This window comes from Salmo salar, chromosome ssa26, assembly GCF_905237065.1.
Source record: "Salmo salar chromosome ssa26, Ssal_v3.1, whole genome shotgun sequence".
Lineage (NCBI taxonomy): Eukaryota > Metazoa > Chordata > Actinopteri > Salmoniformes > Salmonidae > Salmo > Salmo salar.
In genome coordinates this window covers 9,311,628-9,339,298 of record NC_059467.1, presented here as the reverse complement: position 1 = coordinate 9,339,298, position 27,671 = coordinate 9,311,628, and the positions used below count along the sequence as shown (strand labels likewise).

The 27,671-nt window shown below is 43.3% G+C and overlaps 2 protein-coding genes across 28 annotated transcripts in view; one reads left to right on the top strand and one right to left on the bottom strand.

The window, feature by feature from the left end:
- LOC106587091 (gamma-butyrobetaine dioxygenase) overlaps positions 1-16,873 on the top strand; it is a 29,370-nt gene extending 12,497 nt beyond the window's left edge. For 3 of the 5 annotated variants that reach the window (XM_014175047.2, XM_014175050.2, XM_014175051.2), the window contains exons 4-8: positions 7,738-7,936; positions 10,793-10,898; positions 11,131-11,327; positions 12,981-13,147; positions 13,425-16,873. In XM_014175047.2, the coding sequence (XP_014030522.1) occupies positions 7,738-7,936; positions 10,793-10,898; positions 11,131-11,327; positions 12,981-13,147; positions 13,425-13,585 (830 nt within the window). In that variant the 3' untranslated portion in view covers positions 13,586-16,873. Of the gene's footprint in view, positions 1-7,737; positions 7,937-10,792; positions 10,899-11,130; positions 11,328-12,980; positions 13,156-13,424 lie in introns of all 5 variants that reach the window. The other 2 variants (XM_014175049.2, XM_045708106.1) reach the window with 2 other exon arrangements.
- Positions 16,741-27,671, bottom strand: part of LOC106587089 (MAP kinase-activating death domain protein) — a 77,832-nt gene continuing 66,901 nt past the window's right edge. For 15 of the 23 annotated variants that reach the window (XM_014175037.2, XM_014175031.2, XM_014175036.2 and 12 more), the window contains 2 exons: positions 20,151-20,197; positions 19,364-19,816 (listed from right to left, as the gene is read on the bottom strand). In XM_014175037.2, the coding sequence (XP_014030512.1) occupies positions 19,703-19,816; positions 20,151-20,197 (161 nt within the window). In that variant the 3' untranslated portion in view covers positions 19,364-19,702. Of the gene's footprint in view, positions 17,880-19,363; positions 19,817-20,150; positions 20,198-27,671 lie in introns of those variants that run through there. The other 8 variants (XR_001324364.2, XR_006762139.1, XR_006762141.1 and 5 more) reach the window with 1 other exon arrangement.

Below are 27,671 nucleotides of genomic sequence, written 5' to 3'. Positions count from 1 at the left end.
TTCACTGTCTACAGTGGCTTGCAAAAGTGTTCACCCCCTTGGCATTTTTCCTATTTTGTTGCCTTACAACCTGGAATTAAAATATATTTTGGGGGGGTTTGTATCATTTGATTTCCACAACATGCCTACCTTTTTGAAGATGCAAAATCTTTTTTATTGTGAAACAAACAAGGTTTGTTGTGGTGCCATATTCTTTCCATTTTTTAATAATGGATTTAATGGTGCTGTGGGATGTTCAAAGTTTCTGATATTTTTTTATAACTCAACCCTGATCTGTACTTCTCCACAACTTTGTCCCTGACCTGTTTGGAGAGCTCCTTGGTCTTCATGGTGCCGCTTGCTTGGTAGTGCCCCTTGCTTAGTGGTGTTGTAGACACTGGGGCCTTTCAGAACAGGTGTATATATACTGAGATCATGTGACACTTAAATTGCACACAGGTGGACTTTAACTAATTATGTGACTTCTGAAGGTAATTGGTTGCACCAGATCTTATTTAGGGGCCTCATAGCAAAGGGGGTGAATACATACAGTGGGGGGGGAAAGGTATTTGATCCCCTGCTGATTTTGTACATTTGCCCACTGACAAAGAAAGGATCAGTCTATAATTTTAATGGTAGGTTTATTTGAACAGTGAGAGACAGAATAACAACAAAAATATCCAGAAAAACAAATGTAAAAAAATGTTACATTTATCTGCATTTTAACCTGTTGGGGATAGGGGGCAGTATTTGCACGGCCGGATAAAAAACGTATCCGATTTAATCTGGTTACTACTCCTGCCCAGTAACTAGAATATGCATATAATTGTTTGATTTGGATAGAAAAGACCCTAAAGTTTCTAAAACTGTTTGAATGGTGTCTGTGAGTATAACAGAACTCATTTGGCAGGCTAAAACCTGAGAAGATTCCAAACAGGAAGCGCTCTCTCTGACCATTTCATGGCCTTCTTGATCATCTCTAACTTAAACAGGGGATCTCTGGCATAACGTGACATTTTCTAACGCTCCCATAGGCTCTCAGAAGGCGCCAGAACGATGAATGGTGGCTTTGCAGGCCATGGCTGAAAAACATTAGCGCATTTGGATAGTGGTCGATCTGAGGACAATGAGACTGGAGGCGCGTGCACGAGCTGACACCATGTTTACTTTCTCTCTCTTTGAACGAAAACAACGACTCCCGGTCGGAATATTATCGCTTTTTTACGAGAAAAATCGCATAAAAATTGATTTTAAACAGCGTTTGACATGCTTCGAAGTACGGTAATGGAATATTTTGAATTTCTTTGTCACGAAACGCGTCGGGTGCGTCACCCTTCTTTACCCTTCGGATAGTGTCTTGAACGCACGAACAAAACGCCGCTATTTGGATATAACTATGTATTATTTGGAACCAAACCAACATTTGTTATTGAAGTAGAAGTCCTGGGAGTGCATTCTGACGAAGAACAGCAAAGGTAATCAAACTTTTCTAATAGTAAATCTTAGTTTGGTGAGTGACACACTTGGTGGGTGTCAAAATAGCTAGCCTGTGATGGCCGGGCTATCTACTCAGAATATTGCAAAATGTGCTTTCACCGAAAAGCTATTTTAAAATCGGACATAGCGAGTGCATAAAGGAGTTCTGTATCTATAATTCTTAAAATAATTGTTATGTTTTTTGTGAACGTTTATCGTGAGTAATTTAGTAAATTCACCGGAAGTGTTCGGTGGGAATGCTAGTCACATGCTAGTCACATGCTAATGTAAAAAGCTGGTTTTTGATATAAATATGAACTTCATTGAACAAACAATGCATGTATTGTATAACATAATGTCCTAGGATTGTCATTTGATGAAGATCATCAAAGGTTAGTGCTGCATTTAGCTGTGGTTTGGGTTTATGTGACATTATATGCTAGCTTGAAAAATGGGTGTCTGATTATTTCTGGCTGGGTACTCTGCTGACATAATCTAATGTTTTGCTTTCGTTGTAAAGCCTTTTTGAAATCGGACAGTGTGGTTAGATTAACGAGAGTCTTGTCTTTAAAATGGTGTAAAATAGTCATATGTTTGAGAAATTGAAGTAATAGCATTTCTAAGGTATTTGAATATTGCGCCACGGGATTACACTGGCTGTTGAGTAGGTGCGTCCCACTGGCCCAGAGAGGTTAATGAGGGAAATAAGTATTTGACCCCCTCTCAATCAGAAAGATTTCTGGCTCCCAGGTGTCTTTTATACAGGTAATGAGCTGAGATTAGGAGCACACCCTTAAAGGGAGTGCTCCTAACCGCAGCTTGTTACCTGTAAAAAAGACACCTGTCCACAGAAGCAATCAATCAATCAGATTCCAAACTCTCCACCATGGCCAAGACCAAAGAGCTCTCCAAGGATGTCAGGGACAAGATTGTAGACCTACACAATGCTGGAATGGGCTACAAGACCATCGCCAAGCAGCTTGGTGAGAAGGTGACAACATTTGGTGTGATTATTCGCAAATGGAAGAAACACAAAAGAACTGTCAATATCCCTCGGCCTGGGGCTCCATGCAAGATCTCACCTCGTGGAGTTGCAATGATCATGAGAACGGTGAGGAATCAGCCCAGAACTACACGGGAGGATCTTGTCAATGATCTCAAGGCAGCTGGGACCATAGTCACCAAGAAAACAATTGGTAACACACTACGCCGGGAAGGACTGAAATCCTGCAGTGCTCGCAAGGTCCCCCTGCTCAAGAATACATATACATGCCCGTCTGAAGTGGTGAAAGTGTTGTGGTCAGATGAGACCAAAATTGAGTTCTTTGACATCAACTCAACTCGCCGTGTTTGGAGGTGGAGGAATGCTGCCTATGACCCCAAGAACACCATCTCCACCGTCAAACATGGAGGTGGAAACATTATGCTTTGGGGGTGTTTTTCTGCTAAGGGGACAGGACAACTTCACCACATCAAAGGGACGATGGACGGGGCCATGTACCGTCAAATCTTGGATGAGAACCTCCTTCCCTCAGCCAGGGCATTGAAAATGGGTCGTGGATGGGTATTCCAGCATGACAATGACCCAAAACAAACGGCCAAGGCAACAAAGGAGTGGCTCAAGAAGAAGCACATTAAGGTCCTGGAGTGGCCTAGCCAGTCTCCAGAACTTAATCCCATAGAAAATCTGTGGAGGGAGCTGAAGGTTCGAGTTGCCAAACGTTAGCCTCGAAACCTTAATGGTTTGGAGAAGATCTGCAAAGAGAAGTGGGACAAAATCCCTCCTGAGATGTGTGCAAACCTGGTGGCCAACTACAAGAAACGTCTGACCTCTGTGATTGCCAACAAGGGTTTTGCCACCAAGTACTAAGTCATGCTTTGCAGAGGGGTCAAATACTTATTTCCCTCATTAAAATGCAAATCTTAAGATTTTTGACATGCGTTTTTCTGGATTTTTTTGTTGTTATTCTGTCTCACTGTTCAAATAAACCTACTATTAAAATGATAGACTGATCATTTCTTTGTAAGTGGGAAAACATACAAAATCAACAGGGGATCAAATACTTTTTTCCCCCACTGTATGCATGCATCACTTTTCAGTTTAGAATTTTTTTATACAAGTTCTTTTTTTCATTTCACTTCACCTATTTGTACTATTTTGTGTATGTCCATTTCATGAAATCCAAATAAAAATCAATTTAAATTACAGGTTGAAATGCAACAAAATAGGGAAAACACCAAGGGGGATGAATACTTTTGCAAGGCACTGTATAATATAATGTATAATAGTCATCAGCTCAACTAGCAAACTGTCTGAATGTGATGACTTGGCTTCAGTTAGTCCTAATGGGACTTCATTGGTTCCTCCTCATCCAAACAGCAGCTGATATGTCTTTCCTTTGACTTAATGGGAGTCTGTCTTCCTTGACTCATGAATGTAGAATCCATCTGGAACTATGTGCTCTTGTGGCGATGCGTGAGAACACATCAGTTTAAAAAAACAAGGCTCTTGAAAACATAGCTGTAGTGGTGCATCAATGGAAAAACACGCATCTTTCCCCAAACCTCACCATTTCCATATACACACACACTGATTGTCTATCAAGAAAATGAATCTCCTTGCTGAGCACATGCGCACACACACACACACACACACACACACACACACACACACACACACACACACACACACACACACATACATACACACACACACACACACACACACAGTTGGATGCGTATGGTATCCTAAAGTGGATGTGTAACCAGGCCAGCACAGCACAGTACAGCTCAGTTCAGCTTTACTGCTCAGGAGAGTGAAAATGATATTAAAGATCTGAAAGGACTGAATAGGTGTAAGCAACATGGGGAAATTCCATCCAGCCCATCCGAGGGCTAGGTCAAGCTATAACCAGAGGGGCAAGCTATTATTGCTGACTCCTATCCAACTCTTCCAGATCTATAAAAAGTACCATGGGGCAGAGGTAGGGATTAGGGGTAGGTTTGGAATTGGTCATCAGAGTCCTTGAGCGTTTCAGTAAGAACACTGTATACACTGTGTTTATTAAAGCTGAGAAGGCAGAGGTGGCTCTGTGGTGCAGGTTTCTCCATTTAAACAGAGAAAGGTTATTTTGTTGTATTGGACGGAGGGTGGGAAGCCTTCTCCAGAGAAGGACTAGCTGTGCCACGTCAGTTTAAGACAGACTCTTTGTAAATAGGACTATAACAGCTACAATGTGATACACCGCAGGTGACGTGTGTGTGTGTCTGTGACTGTGTGTTTGACTTCACTTCTCACATGATTGGATGCAGGATTGTAGTAGTTTTGCAGAAACCTCCGTATTCCACTAGATGTTAGCATTCCTCTGGCCAATTTACCACACAATTCCATTCATCTAAAATTTCAGTACAGCTGCAAGCTTGTCCTGATAAGTGTAGTGGGCACACTCACTGGCATCAACCCCCTTTGCAATGAAAGCACTGATGAATGCCACCATGTTTGTGAAGGCCTCTACAACAAATACAGTACGGCGTCTAATTCCTCCAGTCGAAACAGAGGTGCGTCAGAAGGACTGAACTCCACAGTTGACCCTCTGAGGAAGAATAGAATTGTGAAAGACCCTGCTTACACACAAAGCAGCTTTTTGGAGAACTTCCAGCTCCAGAGTAGAGCAGACAGAGAGAGGGCGGGGGATGGAGGAGAGAGGGCGGGGGATGGAGGAGAGAGGGCGGGGGATGGAGGAGAGAGGGCGGGGGATGGAGGAGAGAGGGCGGGGGATGGAGGAGAGAGGGCGGGGGATGGAGGAGAGGGGATGGAGGAGAGAGAGCGGGGGGTGGGGGAGGAGAGAGGGCGGGGGGTGGGGGTGGGGGAGGAGAGAGAGCGGGGGATGGAGGAGAGAGGGCGGGGGGTGGGGGAGGAGAGAGAGAGAGAGAGACTGCCGTCAGCAACAGGAGCCGCAGCTTCAGGTTTCCTCGTCTGGAAAAGCCACAGCAGCAGACCAACGTAAGGGAGCAAAGGCGTTATGCACACACGAATAAACTCAAACGTGTGTGCATACACACACTCCCATCAAACAGACAGATAACACGTACATACACAAGCATAATAGTGTCACATAAAAACTCCTGGGTTCTAATACACATACATACTATGACAGACACAGGAACTAGCTCTCTCAAAACACACAATCTCAGGCTGTGTGTATCTCAGTTAACCCCGGCTGGAAACTATGCAAGAGTCAGGGAGACTAATCGCTAATTGGCTTGGTGGACCAACGCTACACGTTCCAGGAAATCAGAGCAGCGATTTTGCGCTTGGTGAGAATTTGTGTCAAGCATTACACGGCAATAACCGAGCAAAACGTTCTGGGCCCTGCACCATCTGAACCCTCCCAGCCCAAGCCCACTGCCCAGCCAGCCGCTCTCTTACCCCATCCATCACCCACTAAAGGGCCTACCTGAGTTTAGCTCTTTCTGCTCTGATTCTCTCTATGCTCCTTTCCACTCTCCAATTTCTCTCGCTCTCTTCTCTCTCCATTTGTCTCTCTCTTCTCCTCTCTCCTTACTCTCTCTTTATTTTTCTTGTCTCTTAAGGGTTGAAATCGATTTGTTCAAAACATAACAGTGAAGGTAGTGAGTACTGGTCTTGAGTCAATTAGGAGATAAACAGTGATGTTAGCCAAGTTTACCAGACAAGAAAATGTCCACTTACACGGGGGGGGGGGGGGGGAGTTCAGCCAAAACTCCTAATTAGATATGACATGCTTTTACCTCCGCTGTTATGGCTTACTCCGTCATGTGTGATATCCTAAACCTCAGGGCTGTCCCTGAATCACCGTTCTGCCTCTAGCCAAGAACTTTATGACCCCCTTTGTACATACTAGCTGGTCAAATGGTATCTATGGGCTAGTCTGATAGCATGGGAGTACTTGTAACATTAGAATATTGGAAGGAACTAGCCTATATTCTAGAAGTTCCTCATACTTCAACCTTCTCTTCGTCAGTGACCCTCAACATCAGCCAGCCTTTAATAAAGAGTTCTTTACTTTTTGACCTATGCTACAGTTTTTTTTTGGAGATGACAGCGTGAAGGGCGATGTAAAAACCTGCTGTGGGTTAAGTCATCAGTATCAGTGAAGGGTATCATTGTATCTCGATGACTCATTGTTTCAGCTGAAAAGGGTCAGGATCATTCCCCAGGGGAGGCAATCAAGCTGCAGCTTCTTCCTGCATAAGCCCCTACACACACAGAGACTCCATGTGTTACCATAGCTGTATTCACAGAGCAAAATCCATTGACTACGCCACACAAATATTTACGTCAACTGAGTTGATGCAAAGTCAAGCTTTCTAACATCTGACTTGGATTTTTACTCTACTAAATCCTGATGAATTGCCACTGAAGAGGTTTGTTGTACCCCCTTGGTTTGTTTTTGAATAATTAATTAACACTAGCTTTGTATCCCCCCCCCCCCACACACACACACACACACACACACACACACACACACACACACACACACACACACACACACACACACTAAATGTGCTCGGCAGCTGTGTCTGCAATGCAGGAGCCACTGGAGAGAGCCTCTATGGAAAAAGGGCTGAAGCCAGCTGGGTGCGAAGCGAAGCAGTGGGAGGCTTTTTCCACTGCTGTCAGTCGAGAAATGCAGACTCTTCTCACCCCTCTCTCCCCCTTCCCCTTCTTCCTCACAGAGTATTCCAACCATAGCGAGCTGGCCTCCCTCCCTCCCTCCTATCCCGTGGAGGAAACGTTTCATGGACACAGACACATTATGTACAGACAGTACAGACTGTGTCCAGGAGCATTAGACATATTGCCGTTAGAGTCCATTGTCCATTGACAGGCTGTGGTTTCTGTCCATCTGGTTGTGACAACCTGAGCTGTCCTACACCAAGGCAAACAAGCATTCTGTTCTGTCCCCGACCTGCACCCCAGGCAGTTCAGTCACTGCACAGAGCAGAAACTGTCAGTTGTCAACATTGGTAGAAAATGGCTGAAATGTTGTATTGCAAAATTCTGACGTTGAAAAATTCCGGAGATTTACCAAGTTTTTCAGAAATCCTGCTTGAAGGATTTTCAGTTGAAGGATTCCCTCCCTACTCATTCCCTCCTGATTCTGGGGAACTTCCAACTGGAATTTCTGAAAAACCTGGGAACTTTGACAAACAGTGATACGATACAGGACGGTATAATACAGACTATACAGGATGATACAATACTTTAATGAAGTGCATCTATCTCCTTGGCTCTCTCAGAGCGTATGTACTGGGACTCAGAGCTACGGATCCCCACGGCCAACTTCGAGGAGGTCCTCCACGATGACAAGGCCGCCCTGGCCTGGCTGCTGGCTCTACGCCGCGTGGGCATCGTCTACCTGAAGGGGGCGCCGGTGGAGCAGGGTCAGGTGGCCCGCCTCAGCCAGAGGATCGGATACCTAAGACTGACGTTCTATGGGTGAGAAACCATGGCCTCTGACTGTATTAGCTTCATACAATCTTAAGCCAAACCACGGTCATACAATTTCTAAAAGTTCTGCATTTTCCACACAGCTTTATATTTCCACCGCAGCAGATTCACTAGGGTGCGTTTGAACTTTCCCATCATGTCCGATTTTCCTAAATATCCTAATTATAGAAACCCATTGCTACTCTCAACTATCCGCTCCTTTTGTATACTGAGGATAACATGGACAGCTTGGTTAAACCAGACTGAACGCAACGCTCACTATTGTTGCCTTCAGTCTGGATTAACCAGATGTTTTATGGACAAGCAACCTAATTGAGTTTTGGTAGGTGGGCCTCAATCCAAAATTCATCCAGGGGATGTTAAGCCCGAGGTATTACCCAATACATTCAATCAAATCAAATGAAAAAATTCACATGCTCCGAATACAACCTTACTGTGGAATGCTTCTTTATAAGCCCTTAACCAACAATGCAGTTCAAGAAATAAAGTTAAGAAAATATTTTCTAAATAAACTAAAGTAAAAAGAAAAATCTAATCAAATGAAAAAATAATTACATAACAATAACGAGACTATATACAGGGGGTACTGGTACCAAGTCAATGTGCGGGGGTACCGGTTAATCGGGGTAGTTTGTAAAGTGACTATGCATTTATAATAAACAGCGAGTAGCAGCAGTGTAAAAACAAAGGGGGGCAGTCGATGTAAATAATCTGGGTAGCCATTTGATTCATTGTTCAGCAGTCTTATGGTTTGGGGGTAGAAACTGTTAAGGAGCATTTTGGTCCTAGACTTGGCGCTCCGGTATCACTTGCCGTGCCGAGGCAGAGAGAACAGTCTATGACTTGGGTGACTGGAGTCTTTGGCAATTCTTTGGACCTTCCTCTGACACCGCCTAGTATATAGGTCCTGGATGTCAGGAAGCTTGGCCCCAGTGATGTACTGGGCCATACGCCATGATGTACTGGGCCATGTGGGCACTATGGTGTTGAACGCTGAGCTGTAGTCAATCCTCACATAGGTGCTCCTTTTGTCCAGGTGGGAAAGAGCAGTGTGGAGTGCGATTGAGATTGCGCCATCTGTGGATCTGTTGGGGCGGTATGCAAATTGGAGTGGGTCTAGGGTTTCCGGCTTGATGGTGTTGATGTGAGCCATGAGGGTGTTGATGTGAGCCATGACCACCCTTTCAAAGCACTTCATGGCTACTGCCATGAAGTATTACAGGGCGGTAATCATTTAGGCAGATAACCTTCACTTTCTTGGGCACAGGGACTATGGTGGTCTGTTTGAAACATGTAGGTATAACAGACTCGGTCAGGGAGAGTTTGAAAATGTCAGTAAAGACACTTGCCAGTTGGTCCCCGCATGCTTTGAGTACACGTCCTGGTAATCCGTCTGGCCCCGCAGCTTTGTGAATGTTGACTTGTTTAAAGGTCATGCTCACATCGGCTACGGAGTGCGTGATCACACAGTTGTCCGGAACAGCTGGTGCTCTCATGCATGCTTCAGTGTTGCTTGCCTTGAAGCGAGCATAAAAGGCATTTAGCTCGCGTCACTGGACAGCTCGTGGCTGGGTTTCCCTTTGTAGTCTGTAATATTTTTCAAGCCCTGCCACATCCGACGAGCGTCAGAGCCAGTGTAGTAAGAGCGGTTACTGAGGTGGTATATTCCTCAATACCATTGGATGAAGCCCGGAACATATTCCAGTCTGTGCTAGCAAAACAGTCCTGTAGCGTGGCATCCACATCATCTGACCACTTACGTATTGATCTAGTCACTGGTATTTCCTGCTTTAGTTTTTGCTTATACGCAGGAATCAGGAGAGTAGAATTATGGTCAGATTTGTCAAATGGATGGCTAAGAAGAGCTTTGTATGCGTCTCTGTGTGTGGAGTAAAGGTGGTCTAGAGTTTTTTTTCCCCATCTGGTTGCACATGTGACATGCTGGTAGAACGGATTTAAGGTTGCCTGCATTAAAGTCCCCAACCACTAGGAGCGTCGCTTCTGGATGAGCGTTTTCCTCTTTGCTTATGGCCATATACAGCTCATGAGTGAGGTCTTAGTGCCGGCATCGGTTTGTGGTGGTAAATAGATGGCTACGAATAATATAGACGGTGTGGTCCTACCTCAGGCGAGCAATACCTCAAGACTTCTTTAATATTAGACCTTGTGCACCAGCAGTTATTGACAAATAGACACACACCCCGCCCTTCGTCTTACCAGTTGTAGCTGCTCTGTCCTACCCATACACAGAGAAGCCAGCCAGCTCTATATTATCCGTGTCATCGTTCAGCCACTTCTCGGTGAAACATAAGAGATTACAGTTTTTAATGTCCCGTTGGTAGGATAGTCTTACTCGTAGATCGTTCAGTTTGTTTGCCAATGATTGCACAGGCCAATAAAGCTGAGGTTGGAACAACAAGCATCCCACAGCCAGCAGTTTAGCCCAGGTCAGAGGAAGCTAACAGCTGCGAACCAAAGCAAGAGACATGTCATTAAAGAAGCTGCAGTTTTTGTTTTATTGTAAAGGAAAAAAAATCTATCAACAACCCAAGAGATACAAAAAAAAACTGGCCACATATTTGCATATATTTGAGCACAGTGACTCCATGCCAAGAGCCAAGACACCTAGTATAACTGACATACTATTTTAACAGCATCCATTTATCAAATGCTAGAAATGTAGGACAATGAGTAACTTTTTCCATGTCCTGTTGCTCTTGAACCTTTTTAATGTTTCCAAAGACAATGCCTTGGTCCTTAGTTCTCAACACCTTTTGTGATTAGATAATTAGTTAATAATCATTAATAATAGACCTTTCTCAACTTTTCTCATTTCTCCATCAGGCACACATGGCAGGTGCAGGACAAATCCCAGGCTAACAACGTGGCCTACACCGCTGGCAAACTCAGTCTCCACACTGACTATCCAGCACTGCATAATCCACCTGGAGTGAGTAGACAGGATCCACCGTCATCTTCATGAAATCTACATTAATCCTCTACTTTCCCACTATCAGTCAGACAGCTGAGTCACATCTGGATAAAACACCCTTGCGCACGCACACACATATATTTAAGCTGTTTACTGCACACAGTCCCCACCCCCCATATTGTAAGATGTATGTATCCTGTATGGGATGGCTGTTAGCAACAGTACTAATATCATGTATGGCTGTTTGCAGGTGCAGTTCCTGCATTGCCTGAGCCAGGCTGGCGAGGGTGGGGAGAGTGAAGTGGTGGACGGCTTCCACATGGCAGATCAACTGAGAAGAGAAGACCCCGAGGCTTTCAGGACCCTCACCTCCCTGCGGGTGGACTTTACCGACACAGGGTCCGACTACTGTGACTTCATGGTGCAGTCCAAGAACCACATCATAGAGTGAGTGAGCGCCACACCATTAAAATACATAAGACATGGATGCATTGGCCTGTTTTTTGCACACATAAGAGCCATCACTCAGCTTACATATTAATGTGACTTGACAGGTCAGTCTAGAACTGCTCCAGGTGGCACATGGCCCAAAATACACACATATACGGACACTCACTCACTTTCATTCTCAAGATTATCTTAAAGCTACATGGATGTGATTTAGGAGCTTGATAGATATGTGTCGCCATCTGCTGCTCAGAATGTAAACCGCAGTATCAATGTATAATACACAACCTGCAACCAATGTTCACTCTAAGGAGCTGTGCGCAGGATAAATATCAGCCCGCGCAGAGAAGCACGAGATTGAACTTCACACAACTTTCTAGAGTTTTCCCCTTTAGTTAACACTATCAACATTTCACTTTGTGGGAATTGCTCGAACAACCAATATTAGCCACTTTCAATGTAACAAGACTTAATATGCTAAACTAACTGTGCAAGAGATTTTGTTGTAGGAAGAGCACATTGGAGTAGGATTCAATTGCAATGACAGGCACGACTCAGGCCCATACTCTAGACAGACCAGTGCACCATAACCAATCAAAGCTGCAGTAGGCCTATATGCAAAAACATTGCCATATGGATCTGTGCCATTTACTTTGAACTGGACTGTGTTTACAACGTGAGCAGTCGGAAGTAGATGCGCTTGTTTTTAGATCAAAGCGAGAGCTCATGTAGCCACTTGTGCACATTTGTTCATATTCTTTGCTAGTTAGTGAGTTATTATCCCAGTTATAGCAACGTTGTCAGCAATGGGGGAGTGGTTGCTTCATACAAGAGCACAAAATGTCCTCATTTCTAGCCATCTTTGAAAAGCAAGTCAGGTAAAGAGCTTGTTTATGTTTTAAAGGGGCAGTGTTATATTGTGAGGTGGTCTTGAATAAGCTAAGTAGCCAATAGGTAGAGGGTAGCATACTTTTTTGGTTATCTGTAAAGTGGAATGGGAATAATAATACATTTTATTTTTGGTTTCTTGCATCAAACAACACAACATTTTCAGTCACCTCCTTGTCTGAAGGACAAGTTGATAAACAGGTTCATGTCAAGCCCTGCATGTTTTTTTTTCAAAAGTCTCATGGAATGTAGACCTACTTTGTACACCACACATTTGCTGCTACTGTAGGCTGAATGATAGACCAGCTATTTACATGTTAAAGTGTTATGGGATGCATTTTTCTCCATGGTTTTTGATGATAGGCCACTCTAGTAGGCCTACATTAATGTCAAACACCCACAGTAACCTACTTGGCCACTGTTAAAACTGTAACTTAAAGCGTTAAAGCGGGTACAGCCTCAGTGTTCACAGTAAACGTTCCCCAGAAGTTGCACAGAATTTTGCTCAGTGCCCCAAAAAATTTTTTGAGGGAACATTGCCTTCAACTGATGGGTGAAAAGAGGATTTTAAGTGAGCAAGCAAGGTCACTGTGGGAATTTCTATTCACTGACACTGATCATTCTTATATGATTGTATCAGATATGAGCATCTGACACTTGTCAACGTATTATGCAACAAGACCTAGATGTCCATCATGCAGTCATTTTCATCGTTTCTAAAGGTTGACACACACTAACATTGGCACCCCTTCTCTCTCTGAGCAGTGTTGACAGTGATGGGCGGGTGGTCCGGATCAACTACAACAATGCCACCAGGGATTCTGTGCTGGACCTCCCCCTGCACCAGGTCCAGGCCTTCTACAGCTCCCTCAAGGCCTACGTCCAGCTGATGACGCGACCAGAAAACATGCTCACCTACAAGATGGAGCCTGGTTAGTGTGTATGTGCATGAGTGTGCCCCTTCAAGATTAGCAGTTCAAGTGAAGCTTCCCTGGATAAAAGTTGGCAATAGGAATTGTATTGTAAGATATTGCATTAATTGTAGTTACAAATGTTGTAGACTTACCGTCTATGACTATTGGTTATCTTTTATGTGACATACTGAAGAGGCACTTGAGAGGTAGCCTATTCGTTTTAACTTTCATCTTGAAATGTCTGTATATCATGGGTCAGTACTGAGTGGGCATATCCCTCCACCTCCTCCTGCAGGCGACCTGGTCACCTTTGACAACTGGCGCCTGCTCCATGGGCGGAAGAGCTATCTGAGCCAGCCAGACCGGGTAAGACACCTGGAGGGAGCCTACCTGGACTGGGACGAAGTCATGTCTCGCCTGCGGATACTCTGCAAGTCTGTCCACGGAGAGAGCTAGACCCACCAAGCCCCCAGAGCGAAGCCTCCTCCAACTATTTAGAACAGCATCGATCTACAGCAGGGCTCTCCAACCCTGTTCCTGGAGAGTTACTGTACTGTCCTGTAGGTTTTCACTCCAACCCTAATCTAGTGCACCTGATTCTAATAATTAGCTGGGGTTGGAGTGAAAACCTACAGGGGGGTATCTCTCCAGGAACAGGGTTGGAGAGCCCTGATCTACAGGATTTATGAGCGGGGAAAAGAGGCAGATGGCTAATTGTCTAGCAGGCTACGGTTACCCCTGTGTGGGTCAAGATGGCTGCCAGTCTTTTGAACAGAGTGACAAGTGGGCAAAGTGCAAGAAGATGGGGAAAAATTTGAGGGAAAAGGGTTTAGCACTTCCATAAATGATAAACACTCCCCTTCATAAGTGCTAACAGAGGCATAGAAACTGTATATGAGTAGCATACCTATGAAAAATCTGTCATTTACTGTATGAAGCAGGTAGACTATAATGCCTTTGTTCCTAGGGTTGTGAAAGCGAAAATATTTTCGCTATCTTTCACTTTGCTCTAATCTATTTTTCTATCGGCCTGTGTTCTGCTGGTCAACATTTGGTAGCACTTTACTACATCTGCTTCTCAGTGTCTTAAGGGTGTCACATCAACAAGAGGTGATGAAGTTTGTGACATTTTCTACCTCTGTCACAATATAATATTGTGTCTAGTTCAGTTTCAGCCATCTAACCTTAAGAAAAAAAGTGTATAGCACTAGTATCAGTCCCCCAAATCAATACTTTCTTAATAACTCTCTATTCGTAAAATGTATGCACATGCAAGTTTGGATAAAAGCATCTGCTAAGGGATTAATCAACATTTACAGAATGGTTACCTGGAGGAAATTATGGGAGGGTCATGCTTTTTCAATTTCAGTCAAGGGGAGGGTTCAGTATTTTTTTTGTAATCTAGTCCAGGAGAGGATCATGTAATTGATGAAATGTCAATATTTATCAATGTTTTCGAATTAGTTGCTTATTAGGCAATATATCGATATGCTCCTCATCTCTGATTCTCCTGGGTGCGGAATATCAAGTGGCATATAGACTATTAAGTGTGGTCTCAATCAAATGATCCATAACCTATAGGCTACGAAGTGCATGCTCGGAGAAGCACAGAGCAAAGTTATATTTCTAAGATAGCTGCTGATGGTGTAAATACAACTAAGCTGCATGACACACTGCAATGGATATTCCAAACCGGAGTCCCGGCCTGCTCTGCTCTTGCTGCCTAACCAATGGATGTGCTGTGTAGGCCTACAGTGGCAGTTCAGGAGGAGAGTCAAAGGCTTCTACAAATGTTTTTATTTATTAGGCCTAGTTAAAAAAAAAAACCTTGCTCATGGACTAGCCTATGTTCTGTTCAGTTTGAGAAGGAGAGCGCGACGATGAGGACCCGAGGTCAACTGATAGCTTGCTACTAATATACCGGTAATTGATTTAATTAAAAACAATGTTTCTTGACCATTTATGTATTTATCAGAGTTATTGACCTCACAAGAATCCAGATTGGAGTAATTTACATTGTGTTGCTGAAACTTGACAGCTGGATGGACAGCTCATGTTGCTGAAAGTAGGCATAATTAATTTCAGCAGTCTTCATTTGAATGAGACTTTCCTAACAACAAGAGGGCTTTGTGTTGGAAACTATTTCTTCCTGTTTAAGAAATAAGAGGTGGGCCTACCTGTTTGACAGATGAAATTAGGCTATAGAATGCTATAGCCATAGATGTGTCGCTCAATTCCTCTAGTCAGTCTTTAAATAGCCTACCTCCATGTCACTGAAGGGCTGTTAAATTCAAACCAAGACTCGAATTGAGGGGGTACGAAAGGGGATGCCATTGACCAACGTTTTATTAAAGAAAATGGCAAAAAGCACAGACCTACCTCTTGTTTGCTTAAGATATGGAAGAAAATAAAACTGATTTGATTATATAAAGTGATCTAACGCAGTGCCTTGACCTGCGATGCTTTATGCTAAAAACAAGCTTAAAGCAAGGTATAAAATACCCGGGAAAGACGTTACTTAATGCATATGGGAATATCATCGTTTCATTTCTTGGACATTCAGAGGCTGAGATTAAACCTTCTATAGCCGAGAAGACATAAAATAACTTTGCTTGGGAAGAAATCTAATTCTGTCACTATAAATTCATTAAGCTATTCACTTTCTGTAGGCTAAGATATGTTTAAACCTAGACAGCTTGTAGGGAAACACTTTAGGAAGTACCATGTTTAGATTCCTAATGGACGTCTCAGATTGAATTATTTGCAAACAAGACACTGATTTGGCATTGGATAAAATGTTTATAATGTCATTTCGGTCATTTGTGTGGTATTCAAAAATATTGATATGTGAAATGACGTAGAATTTAATGACATTTTTATAAAAGGCTTTTTTAAACCTGCAAATACGATGATCGATTAATGCAATGCTTTTACTATAAAGGAGATAGTAACCTAGGGGTGGAACCCTTTTCTGTGGTGGTCTGAAAACCTACAAGCTTCTGGCCGGCAGCCCAGTGCGATATCAAAATTCCGGCGTTGCCATGTAATGCAGTTTCTAAAACTGCATATCTAAGGTTCAGGGACAATATATTTTGCTGAAGGGAGGGCCCTCCATTTTCATTTCAAAGATGCTTGATTTTCTCCATGTAACCCTTATTATAAATAACATTTACTCCCTAAATGGCATATATTATTTACATTGTTTTGTCAATGAATAGATCTGCCATTTGTCTTCAATGGAGGACAACTTGTCCTCTACAGTACATGTGCATGTTGAAAGCCACAAATATTGTGCAACTTGTCATTGTTCCAGTAGCAACAAATATTTGTTATTGTTCGGTTACAATCATAGGTGTCAATTGTCTATTCTATATGTAGTTCATGCTAACAGTGCTCATTGTAATAATTTGTGGTGAAGTGTTCATTTAAAAAAAAGGGTATTGCATTAAATCTTCATAAATGTTACTCTAGATTTCATTCTTGATATGTTTTCCAAATATATGTATGCACACTGGATGTGTTCATCCAAACTGCGACATAATAATGACTTGAGACAAAAAAAATGTTTACCTCGTCTTCAAACTGTTTTGAGACACTCCTCATCCAGTTACTCATATTTACACCAGTGTTTTTATTGTCAATAATGAAATGCCTTAAATAACTGCCTCATGGAATTTGTAACTATGTTCCTTTATACAAGCATTTCCCTCTCTAAAAAATAAAAGCCACTTAAACATGAAACAATATCCTGATCATATTATTCATATATTGCTGATCTGGCAAAACAATACACTGCATGTATACACACTCAAACGGTGGGATTTACAGTTGGGCTGAAATGGGGCTAGATTGGATTTATTTCTCTTACTACAGTACAGACACAACATGAAGACTTAACAGACAAAACCATAACAGCAGGGCTTGATAGCACAGCAGTAGGTTTAGAATCTCCAAATAGTGATTTAGCACTTATAAAACAATAGATCATTTATTTACTTCAATAAATATGTAAGACCAGGAAGTCCTTTTTTTACATTCTTTGCACTTTGAAAGCCAGAAAAGCCGAGATGTTTTATCAGAACAATGATCTGGCACTGGCTAACTATGTAAAGTATTGCACATCTAGTGAATAAACCACACATTGTAAAACATTTTCTTAATGGTGAAATGTACAGAATTCTGCTTCTCTTTAAATATATTTTTTTCTCCATAGTAACATGCAATTCAATAAAGAGGACCACAGACGAGAAATTTGACAGTTGAACTACAGTAGTTTAGCCTCACTGGGCAAGCTAAAGAGATACGCGCATCTTGGACCACACAATATATTTTGTGATCAAAAGGAATGAAGCCTTTAAAAAGCTTTTACATGCAGTGTTTGATGCACCATACAGTAGTAGTATTTAACAAAGTGACACCCGTCAGTACTAGAGTGCTTTTTAAGCGTTTCACTGGTTTGGACTTGGACAGACTGGAGTTTTACAGTAATACCACGTAGCACATTAAATATTCATCACACAGTCATAGGGAGTGGACTGGGAGGTTGGTTGCTTTCTTATCGACTTGCAGGGCTGTGCCTCACATATCCATCCGCCTCGCTGTCTCCATCCCATTAAGAACAACCAATAAAACCTTGGCAGCTGGCCAGGGCGAGAGGACAGTCACAAAGAGGGGACAGAGATGGGGGACGGACGGACCAAGTCTCCCCTTGAAGAACAAGCACGCTTACGGCCAAGGCCTCAGGCTGGGCCTGTATGGGAGGAGTTTAGAGGACGTGACCAGGGTTGGGAAAGGTGTACGCACGATGCCACAGACCAGGGTTCACACACAAACACACACACACACACACACAAACATAAACTCAGCAAAAAAAGAAACAACCCTCTCTTTCAAAGATAATTCTTAAAAATCCAAATAACTTCACAGATCTTCATTGTAAAGGGTTTAAACACTGTTTCCCATGCTTGTTCAATGAACCATAAACAATTAATGAACATGCACCTGTGGAACGGTCATTAAGACACTAACAGCTTACAGACGGTAGGCAATTAAGGTCACAGTTATGAAAACTTAGGACACTAAAGAGGCCTTTCTACGGTCTCTGAAAAACACCAAAAGAAAGATGTCCAGGGTCCCTGATCATCTGCGTGAACGTGCGTTAGGCATGCTGCAAGGAGGCATGAGGACTGCAGATGTGGCCAGGGCAATAAATTGCAATGTCTGTACTGTGAGACGCCTAAGACAGCGCTACAGGGAGACAGGACGGACAGCTGATCGTCCTCGCAGTGGCAGACCACGTGTAACAACACCTGCACAGGATCGGTACATCCGAACATCACACCTGCGTGACAAGTACAGGATGGCAACAACAACTGCCCGAGTTACACCAGGAACGCACAATACCCCCATCAGTGCTCAGACTGTCCGCAATAGGCTGAGAGAGGCTGGACTGAGGGCTTGTAGGCCTGTTGTAAGGCAGGTCCTCACCAGACATTACTGGCAACAACGTTGCCTATGGGCACAAACCCACTGTCGCTGGACCAGACAGGACTGGCATCTTCTCTGACGAGTTGCGGTTTAGTCTCACCAGGGGTGATGGTCGGATTCGCATTTATCGTCAAAGGAATGAGCGTTACACCGAGGCCTGTACTCTGGAGCAGGATTGATTTGGAGGTGGAGGGTCTGTCATGGTCTGGGGCGGTGTGTCACAGCATCATCGGACTGAGCTTGTTGTCATTGCAGGCAATCGCAACGCTGTGCGTTACAGGGAAGACATCCTCCTCCCTCATGTGGTACCCTTCCTGCAGGCTCATCCTGACATGACCCTCCAGCATGACAATGCCACCAGCCATACTGCTCGTTCTGTGCGTGATTTCTTGCAAGACAGGAATGTCAGTGTTCTGCCATGGCCAGCAAAGAGCCCAGATGTCAATCCCATTGACCACGTCTGGGACCTGTTTGGATTGGAGGGTGAGGGCTAGGGCCATTCCCCCAGAAATGTCCGGGAACTTGCAGGTGTCTTGGTGGAAGAGTGTGGTAACATCTCACAGCAAGAACGGGCAAATCTGGCACAGTCCATGAGGAGGAGATGCACTGCTATACTAAATGCAGCTGGTGGCCACACCAGATACTGACTGTTACTTTTGATTTTGACCCCCCCCCCCCCCTTTGTGCAGGGACACACTATTGCATTTCTGTTAGTCACATGTCTATGGAACTTGTTCAGTTTGTCTCAGTTGTTGAATCTTATGTTCATACAAATATTTACCCGTTAAGTTTGCTGAAAATAAACGCAGTTGACAGTGGGAGGACATTTCTTTTTTTACTGAGTTTATGTACACACACACACACACTAGGGATTTTACTTACAGGGCAATGCACAAAGAGTAGAGGGTATTTCTTGGAGATGTACTTACAGGGTGCAAAGGTGTGTGCTTAAGTAGGTCTGGATTGTCAGAACTCAATGTCATAGTAGGACCGAGATTCCACTTTGTTGCAGAGTGAGAGGCACAAAGGAGTTTTTCTTTGTGTGTGTGTGTATGTTGGGGGGGGGTAGATTGGATGGGTCGTAGACTAGCTGGGCAGGGGTCTTGGAGATAGGAGCTTGGGCTTGCCTTCTGCTTCCTTCCCCTTCACCGCAGCCACGTAGGAGAAAAGGCAGAGGACGGAGTAACAGATCTGGTGTGCCTGTTTGAGAGCAAGAAAAAAAAGAGAATGAGATCATGAGGGAAGTGTAGCTTTGACATAGCTACTTGTGGCGTAGTCATACTACTTGTGCCTCCTTTCTCTTCATTATTTGGTGTCATGGCTCTGTAGAACTTACACTAATCATGTTATGAACAAAAAGGGGATTACATTATTTGAAGAAAAAAATATTACATGCATTTTAGAAATTTAAAGGGATTACTCTTCAAAATTGTGTCATGACATATATGCAATGCAGTACTGTTAAAACAGACCTGGTGGCTATTGAATGCCAAGAGTATGGCGTTAGCTACAAGAGCGGAAGAGTTCAACTCACCATGGGTGTCTTGTACTTGTGGATCACCACTTCTTTAGTTTCAGGAACTACAAGTGCAGGTGCAAGAGACAAAACAAAGGATTCAAGAGGTTGAAACCTCCCTTTAAGAAAGAGTGAGAGCTGGGGGTTGCAGGGGGTATAGCATGTGACCAATGTTTTCAGACTATGAGAGGGTGCACAAAAGAGGCTGTGGTCCAAGAAAGTCCACAAGTACTGAACTGGTTCAGAGTTCACACTTATCTCGAAAATTATGCTACCCGATTTGCTTTGGGCATATGCTAGATTGGACCAAATCAAAACACAGACACGCTTTACTTGGGCATGATGAAAACTTGAAGTCTAAGACGGTGGATACTCTCATATACTATCTGAAAAAGTGTGGCATTGTCAACGTTACATTTCTGCCACTGCTAGGTCTAGCAAATATATTTGATATTTAAGGGGGAGGGACAGTAGAATCGAAGTGCAACTTTGGGTGGTTCTTGCAGACATAAAATACGTTCTTCGTAAACCCTCTTAAATTATAGTGTTTGCGAAGCGAAGTTCAATAATGCGCTAAGAAAGCCACTGTAGGTAGCTAGCCAGCTAGCCAGCTAATAAGTTAGCTAGCTAGGTGAAGAATCCCCTTCTACCTCAGTCACGAGCAGGGTTGGATAGGTTACTTTGTAAATGTAATCCGTTACAGTTGACCAAAAATATATGCATCTTTAGTCTTTTCATAATTTTCCTTCAATTCGCAAGAGGCTGAATGTAGAAAGCACCCGAGAGAGCGACACAGCGCCCCTCTGTCTGTGTAGGACATGATGCTGTCTGGTCTTAAAGAGTATGACATTGTTGCCACCCGTAGCATTGAATGCAAGGGAACCCAGCGAGCATTTGGCCTCCCTTGATAATTTTGTAAATAAAATAATAGCCAATCAGCGTGGCGCTGAACTGAGTGAGCTCAACTTTGAAAGCTCCTGGCGAATCAAGAAAGTGTCAAGGGAAGCCAATTTGGCTTGGCTTCACTCCTATCAAATCACTTCAAGAAAAGTACGTAATTGATAGAAACAACTTGAATTGATGTAGAGATGGCGCCGGAGGAGATGGCTGCCGTTTTACGGACTCCTAACCAATTGTGTTTTTTCGTGTTATTTGTAACTTATTTTGTACATAATGTTTCTGCCACCGTCTCTTATGACGGAAAAGAGCTTCTGGATATCAGGACTGCGATTACTCACCTCGTACTGGATGAAGATTTTTTCTTTAATTAGTCGGACACAATGGATTTTCTTCAGACACCCAACAAGGCCCAAATCCCCGTAATTTGCATGAAGAAGAGACAGAGATATCGGGGACGTAGGTCGGGGAGCCTTGTTAGGATCCGTCAGTCCTATTAGCCAACGTGCAATCATTGAATTACAAAATGGATGAGCTCAGATCAAGACTATTCTATCAACGGGACATTAAAAACTGTAACATCTTATGTTTCACTGAGTCGTGGATGAACGACGACATGGATAACATACAGCTGGCGGGGCTTTCGGTCCATCGGCAAGATAGAACAGCTGCCTCTGGTAAGACAAGGGGTGGCGGTCTGTGTCTATTTGTAAATAACAGCTGGTGCACAAAATCTAATATTAAGGAAGTCTCAAGGTTTTGCTTGCTTGAGGTAGAGCATCTCATGATAAGCTGTAGACAACACTATTTATGAAGAGTTTATCATCTATATCTTTCGTAGCTGTCTATTTACCACCACAAACCGATGCTGGCACTAAGGCTGCACTCAAAGAGCTACATAAGGCCATAAGCAAACAAGAAAATGATCATCCAGAGTGGCCAGGGACTTTAATGCAGGGAAACTTAAATCAGTTTTACCTCATTTCTACCAGCATAATAAATGTGCAACCAGAGAAGAAAAAAGGAAAAAAGAAAAACCTCTAGATCACTTTTACTCCACACACAGAGACATGTACAAAGCTCTCCCTCGCCCTCCATTTGGCAAATCTGACCATTACTCTATCCTCCTGATTCTTGCGTATAAGCAAAAACTAAAGCAGGAAGTACCAGTGACTCGCTCAATAAGGAAGTGGTCAGATGACGCAGATGCTAAGCTACAGGATTGTTTCGCTAGCACAGACTGGAATATATTCCGGGATTCTTCCGATGGCATTGAGGAGTACACCACATCAGTCACTAGCTTCATCAATAAGTGCATCGATGACGTCGTGCCCACAGTGACTGTACATACATACCCCAACCAGAAGCCATGGATTACAGGCAACATCCGCACTGAGCTAAAGGGTAGAGCTGCCGCTTTCAAGGAGAGGGACTCTAACCTGGACGCTTATAGGAAAACCCGCTATGCCCTCCAACGAAACATTAAGCAGGCAAAGCATCAATAGAGGACTAAGATTGAATCGTACTAAACCAGCTCCGACACTCGTTGGATGTGGCAGGGCTTGCAAACTATTACAGACTACAAAAGGGGAGCACAGCCGCGAGCTACCCAGTGACACGAGCCTACCAGACGAGCTAAATAACTTCTATGCTCGCTACGAGACAAGCAACACTGAAGCATGCATGAGAGCTTCAGCTGTTCCGGGCGACTGTGTGATCACACTCTCCATAGCCGATGTGAGTAAGACCTTTAAACAGGTCAACATTCACAAGGCCACAGGGCCAGACGGATTACCAGGAAGTGTACTCCGAGCATGCGCTGAACAACTGGCAAGTGTCTTCACTGACATTTTCAACCTCTCCCTGACATGTTTCAAGCAGACCACCATAATCCCTGTGCCCAAGAACACATAGGTAACCTGCCTAAATGACTACCGACCCGTAGCACTCACATCTGTAGCCATGTAGTGCTTTGAAAGGCTCACATCAACACCATTATCCCAGAAACCCTAGACCCACTCTTATTTGCATACCGCCCCAACAGATACACAGATGATGCAATCTCTATTGCACTCCACACTGCCCTTTCCCACCTGGACAAAAGGAACACCTACGTGAGAATGCTATTCATTGACTACAGCTCAGCATTGCACCATAGTGCACTCAAAGCTCATCACTAAGCTAAGGACCCTGGGACTAAACACCTGCCTCTGAAACTGGATCCTGGACTTCCTGACGGGCCACCCCCAGGTGGTAAGGGTAGGTAACACCACATCCATCACGCTGATCCTCAACGCGGGGGCCCCCAGGGGTGCGTGCTCAGTCCCCTCCTGTACTACCTGTTCACCCATGACTGCACGGCCAGGCACGACTCCAACACTATCAATAAGTTTGCCGACGACACAAGTGGTAGGCCTGATCACCGACAACGATGAGACAGCCTATAGGGAGGAGATCAGAGACCTGGCAGTGTGGTGCCAGGATAACAACCTCACCCTCAACATGATCAAGACAAAGGAGATGATTGTGAACAACAGAAAAAGGAGGACCGAAAACGTCCCCATTCTCATCGACGGGGCTGTAGTAGAGTAGGGTGAGAGCTTCAAGTTCATGGTCCAAACACACCAAGACAGTTGTGAAGGGGGCATGACAACGCCTATTCCCTCTCAGGAGACTGAAAAGATTTGGCATGGGTCCTCAGAAAAAAAAAATAGTTCTACAGCTGCACCATCGAGAGCATCCATACTGGTTGCGTCACCGCCTGGTATGGCAACTGCTCGGCCTCCAACCGCAAGGCACTAGAGGTTAGTGCGTACGGCCCAGTACATCACTGGCGCCAACCTTCCTGCCATCCAGGACCTCTATACTAGGCGGTATCAGAGGAAGGCCCAAAAAATTGCCAAAGACACCGGAGAGCCAAGTCTAGGTCCAAAAGGCTTCTTAACAGCTTCTACCCCCAAGCCATAAGACTCCTCAACAGCTAATCAAATGGCTACCCGGACTATTTGCATTGTCCCCACCCCCATTTTTACACTGCTGCTACTCTCTGTTTATTATCCACGCATAGTCACTTTACCTCTACCTACATACCTCAACTAACCGGTACCCCCTGTATATAGCCTCACTGTTATTTTATTGTTGCTCCTTAATTATTTGTTATTTTTAAATTCAGTTTATTTTAGTAAATACTTTTTTTCTTAACTGCATTTTTGGTTATGGGCTTGTAAATAAGCATTTCACTGTAAGGTCAGGGATTTGGACTTATGGTTTTATTTAATTCTCCGTACTAGGCAATAATTATAAAGGCAATTCTGATCCAACCATAAATTCATACATTGTTCCCCTGGACTGAGAGGATGATATTTCAATAGCTATGTAGCTTTACGGAGAAGGCTAATGTTAACTAGCTAACGTTTCCCACGAAAGGAAGTTAGGCTAGCGAGCAAGCATTTTAGCCAATTAGCCTAGGATAACAACAAATAAAAGCATATATTGTATGACAGTCATAGACCGTTTCGTCAACATGAGAGGATGGCATTGGCGTTTCAAATTGTATTGGTCACATACACATATTTAGCAGATGTTATTGCGGGTGTAGTGAAATGCTTGTAGTAGGGTGAGTTAACATGTTTTTTTTTTCTGCATTCACACACACAAATCAGAACAATGGACAGCCATATCATATTTAGCTTACGTTGATTGGACTAAATTGTTTTTGGTATCTTTTAGTTGTTACTGTATTACACTAAGCATAGATGATTTGATGATGTTGAAATGTTGAAGTTGAAATGGTGCTGAAATAGTGGAGGCAGCTCCTGTTTTCTTTGCGACTTACGGTAACGCTCCTTTGTTCTAAATCAATAGTTGTTTAGTAGTCCGAAAATTTTGTAAACATTAACTTACATGACCTACACCATGGTCAAGCAACTGTTTATTACATGCAATATGCTTTGTGGACTTCAACAGACAGAGGTTACTCTCCGGTTTTGTGATGAAACAAAGGTGGTTGAATTCAGGGGAGCAACTTTGGTTTTAGAAGTGAGGGAGACACTTCTTTAATCCATTCGGATAAATACTCCAAACAGCCTACCCGACCGCTCGGAGGCATCCACATGGTCCTAAAGCACACCGTTGCCTCGTTTTGTTTCACATTCCAATGATAAAAGTGGTTGGGACAAAAATGCTATTTCAGAATGTGTGTGGGGGGGCATGTCCCCCTATCCCCAGTGAAAGTTGCACCCCTGGTTGAATTTATTCTGCCACTTGTCTTTTTATTGTCTCGGCCTTAGGCCTACATATCACGGTCGCAAGGCATATGAACTAACAGGTTACAGAGCAAACAACGCAATTATCAAAATACATAGGTTGTAATATGGCTTTTTTTCCTGGCTTGGCTTCCCCAGTGATTTTACCCATGCACCGCTACTGAGTAGAAGACAAAAAGTATCCAAACTCATTTGGTGCATCATCATAGTGGTCTCTGACTTGTGGTCAGACTACACTCAGGTGGAACAAACTTAAACATGCCTTTTTTCCAATGCTGAATGGAATGTGATTGAGAAAACAAAGTGGTGTAAAAAATAAAAATAAATCGCTATGCCTGTAATCTGATTACAACATTTTTGCTATGCCTGTTGTATAATCGCCACAGATTATAACTCCTGTAACATTCCACTGCGTCATTGCCATCTTGCCTTGCTAATTTATCCTGGTTAGCCTATGCTAGTTCCCAGTTAATCTAGCCTTGCTACTCATTTTTATTTATTGTCTATTACAAATTAATATATCAGTATTGGGTTGCAACATATAGATCACGTTCCTTGTTTAGCTGTATATTATGCGCTTCCATTACGGTTCCTCTAACTGGTCTATTCACCGTTGCGGTAAACCGTGGTCAGAACCGTAAATGTACAGGTTTATATTCCATATAATCTTACTATCCCTTTTGTTACTTCTATCCCTTTTGTTACCATGTATGCTTACACCCTGCATGTTATTTGTACCTGTAAATTCCTATTCTACAGTGTTGTATGTAACTGTAGGCCATTTAGGCAGTTCGCCATTTAAGCCTGTTATTCTCTATGGGGAAATACGGCACCCACTAGGCTGCAGTCCAAACACGTTATTTTTACCCACTCAGCCCTTGGTCTAGCAATTTTCCCTCTGGGAATCCCCAGTGAAACTGGATGCAGTTTGATTGCCATCTGAGTGAGTGAAAAACTTTGGTCATTTGCAGGGTATCAGGATATTACCCACAATTCAATCTGTAGTCACATGTCAAACTCTGGTGGCCACAAAGTTTTACATTTAAATCACCAAGGCTGCATTTTCGGCATGTCAGAAAACATTATGAACCTAGCTTGCTAAAAAATATATAAACGACATTGATTTTAGCGTTGGAAAATTGGCGTAGTCTCGCAGTGAGGAGCCTATAAAACGTAGCTAGATTCATAAACATATTTTTGGGAATTCAGAAATCTATTAGAGTAAGTTACGAAACTATAAAACTAGCTAGCCAGCTATGGGTAACTGTAGCTAGCTACCTGACAGGAGTGCTAGCTAGCTATGTTAGCTTACTAGGTACATTGTGCTCTTGAGTGGCGCAGAGGTCTAAGGCACTGCATCTCAGTGCTAGAGGCGTCACTACAGACCCTGAATAAATACAAATGTAATGAACATTAATAGCTTTAGGTTGGTTGTTTTTAAGGTCAACTTTAAGATTTCCACCAAGGACGTTGCCTCTCCAATCATCACTCTCCCTTGTTTGGGCAAGGGACATTTAAAGAACAGTCGGATGTGACGATGCAAAACTTAATTCAAGGCCTGAGGGTTTAGGGCATAAGGCTGTCTACTTTGAGTTTGAAACGCAGCCGTTAAAGAGCTATCGTTCTCTAGCTCCGCCCTTTCCGGAATCTTCCCGGATGTCAGTCAGCCTTTGCAATTAGAGCTATTACAGGGCACGTCTGCAGCCTAGTGGCACAGTTTATTATTGCAACCAATATATGCATATTGTTTACGTGTATCACCTATTATGTATATATCACAGCCACTTATTATGTATGCCTATTTCTTAGGTATTATGTTTATGTATACATTCCTTTTTACTATTTATACATATTATTTGCTGTATGTTTATGCATATTACCTATTCTATACTTATGTCAATGTTTTATCTAGTGAATTCATATATATACTGCTCAAAAAAATAAAGGGAACACTTAAACAACACATCCTAGATCTGAATGAAATAAATAATCTTATTAAATACTTTTTTCTTTACATAGTTGAATGTGCTGACAACAAAATCACACAAAAATAATCAATGGAAATCCAATGTTTCAACCCATGGAGGTGTGGATTTGGAGTCACACTCAAAATTAAAGTGGAAAACCACACTACAGGCTGATCCAACTTTGATGTAATGTCCTTAAAACAAGTCAAAATGAGGCTCAGTAGTGTGTGTGGCCTCCACGTGCCTGTATGACCTCCCTACAATGCCTGGGCATGCTCCTGATGAGGTGGCGGATGGTCTCCTGAGGGATCTCCTCCCAGACCTGGACTAAAGCATCTGCCAACTCCTGGACAGTCTGTGGTGCAACGTGGCGTTGGTGGATGGAGCGAGACATGATGTCCCAGATGTGC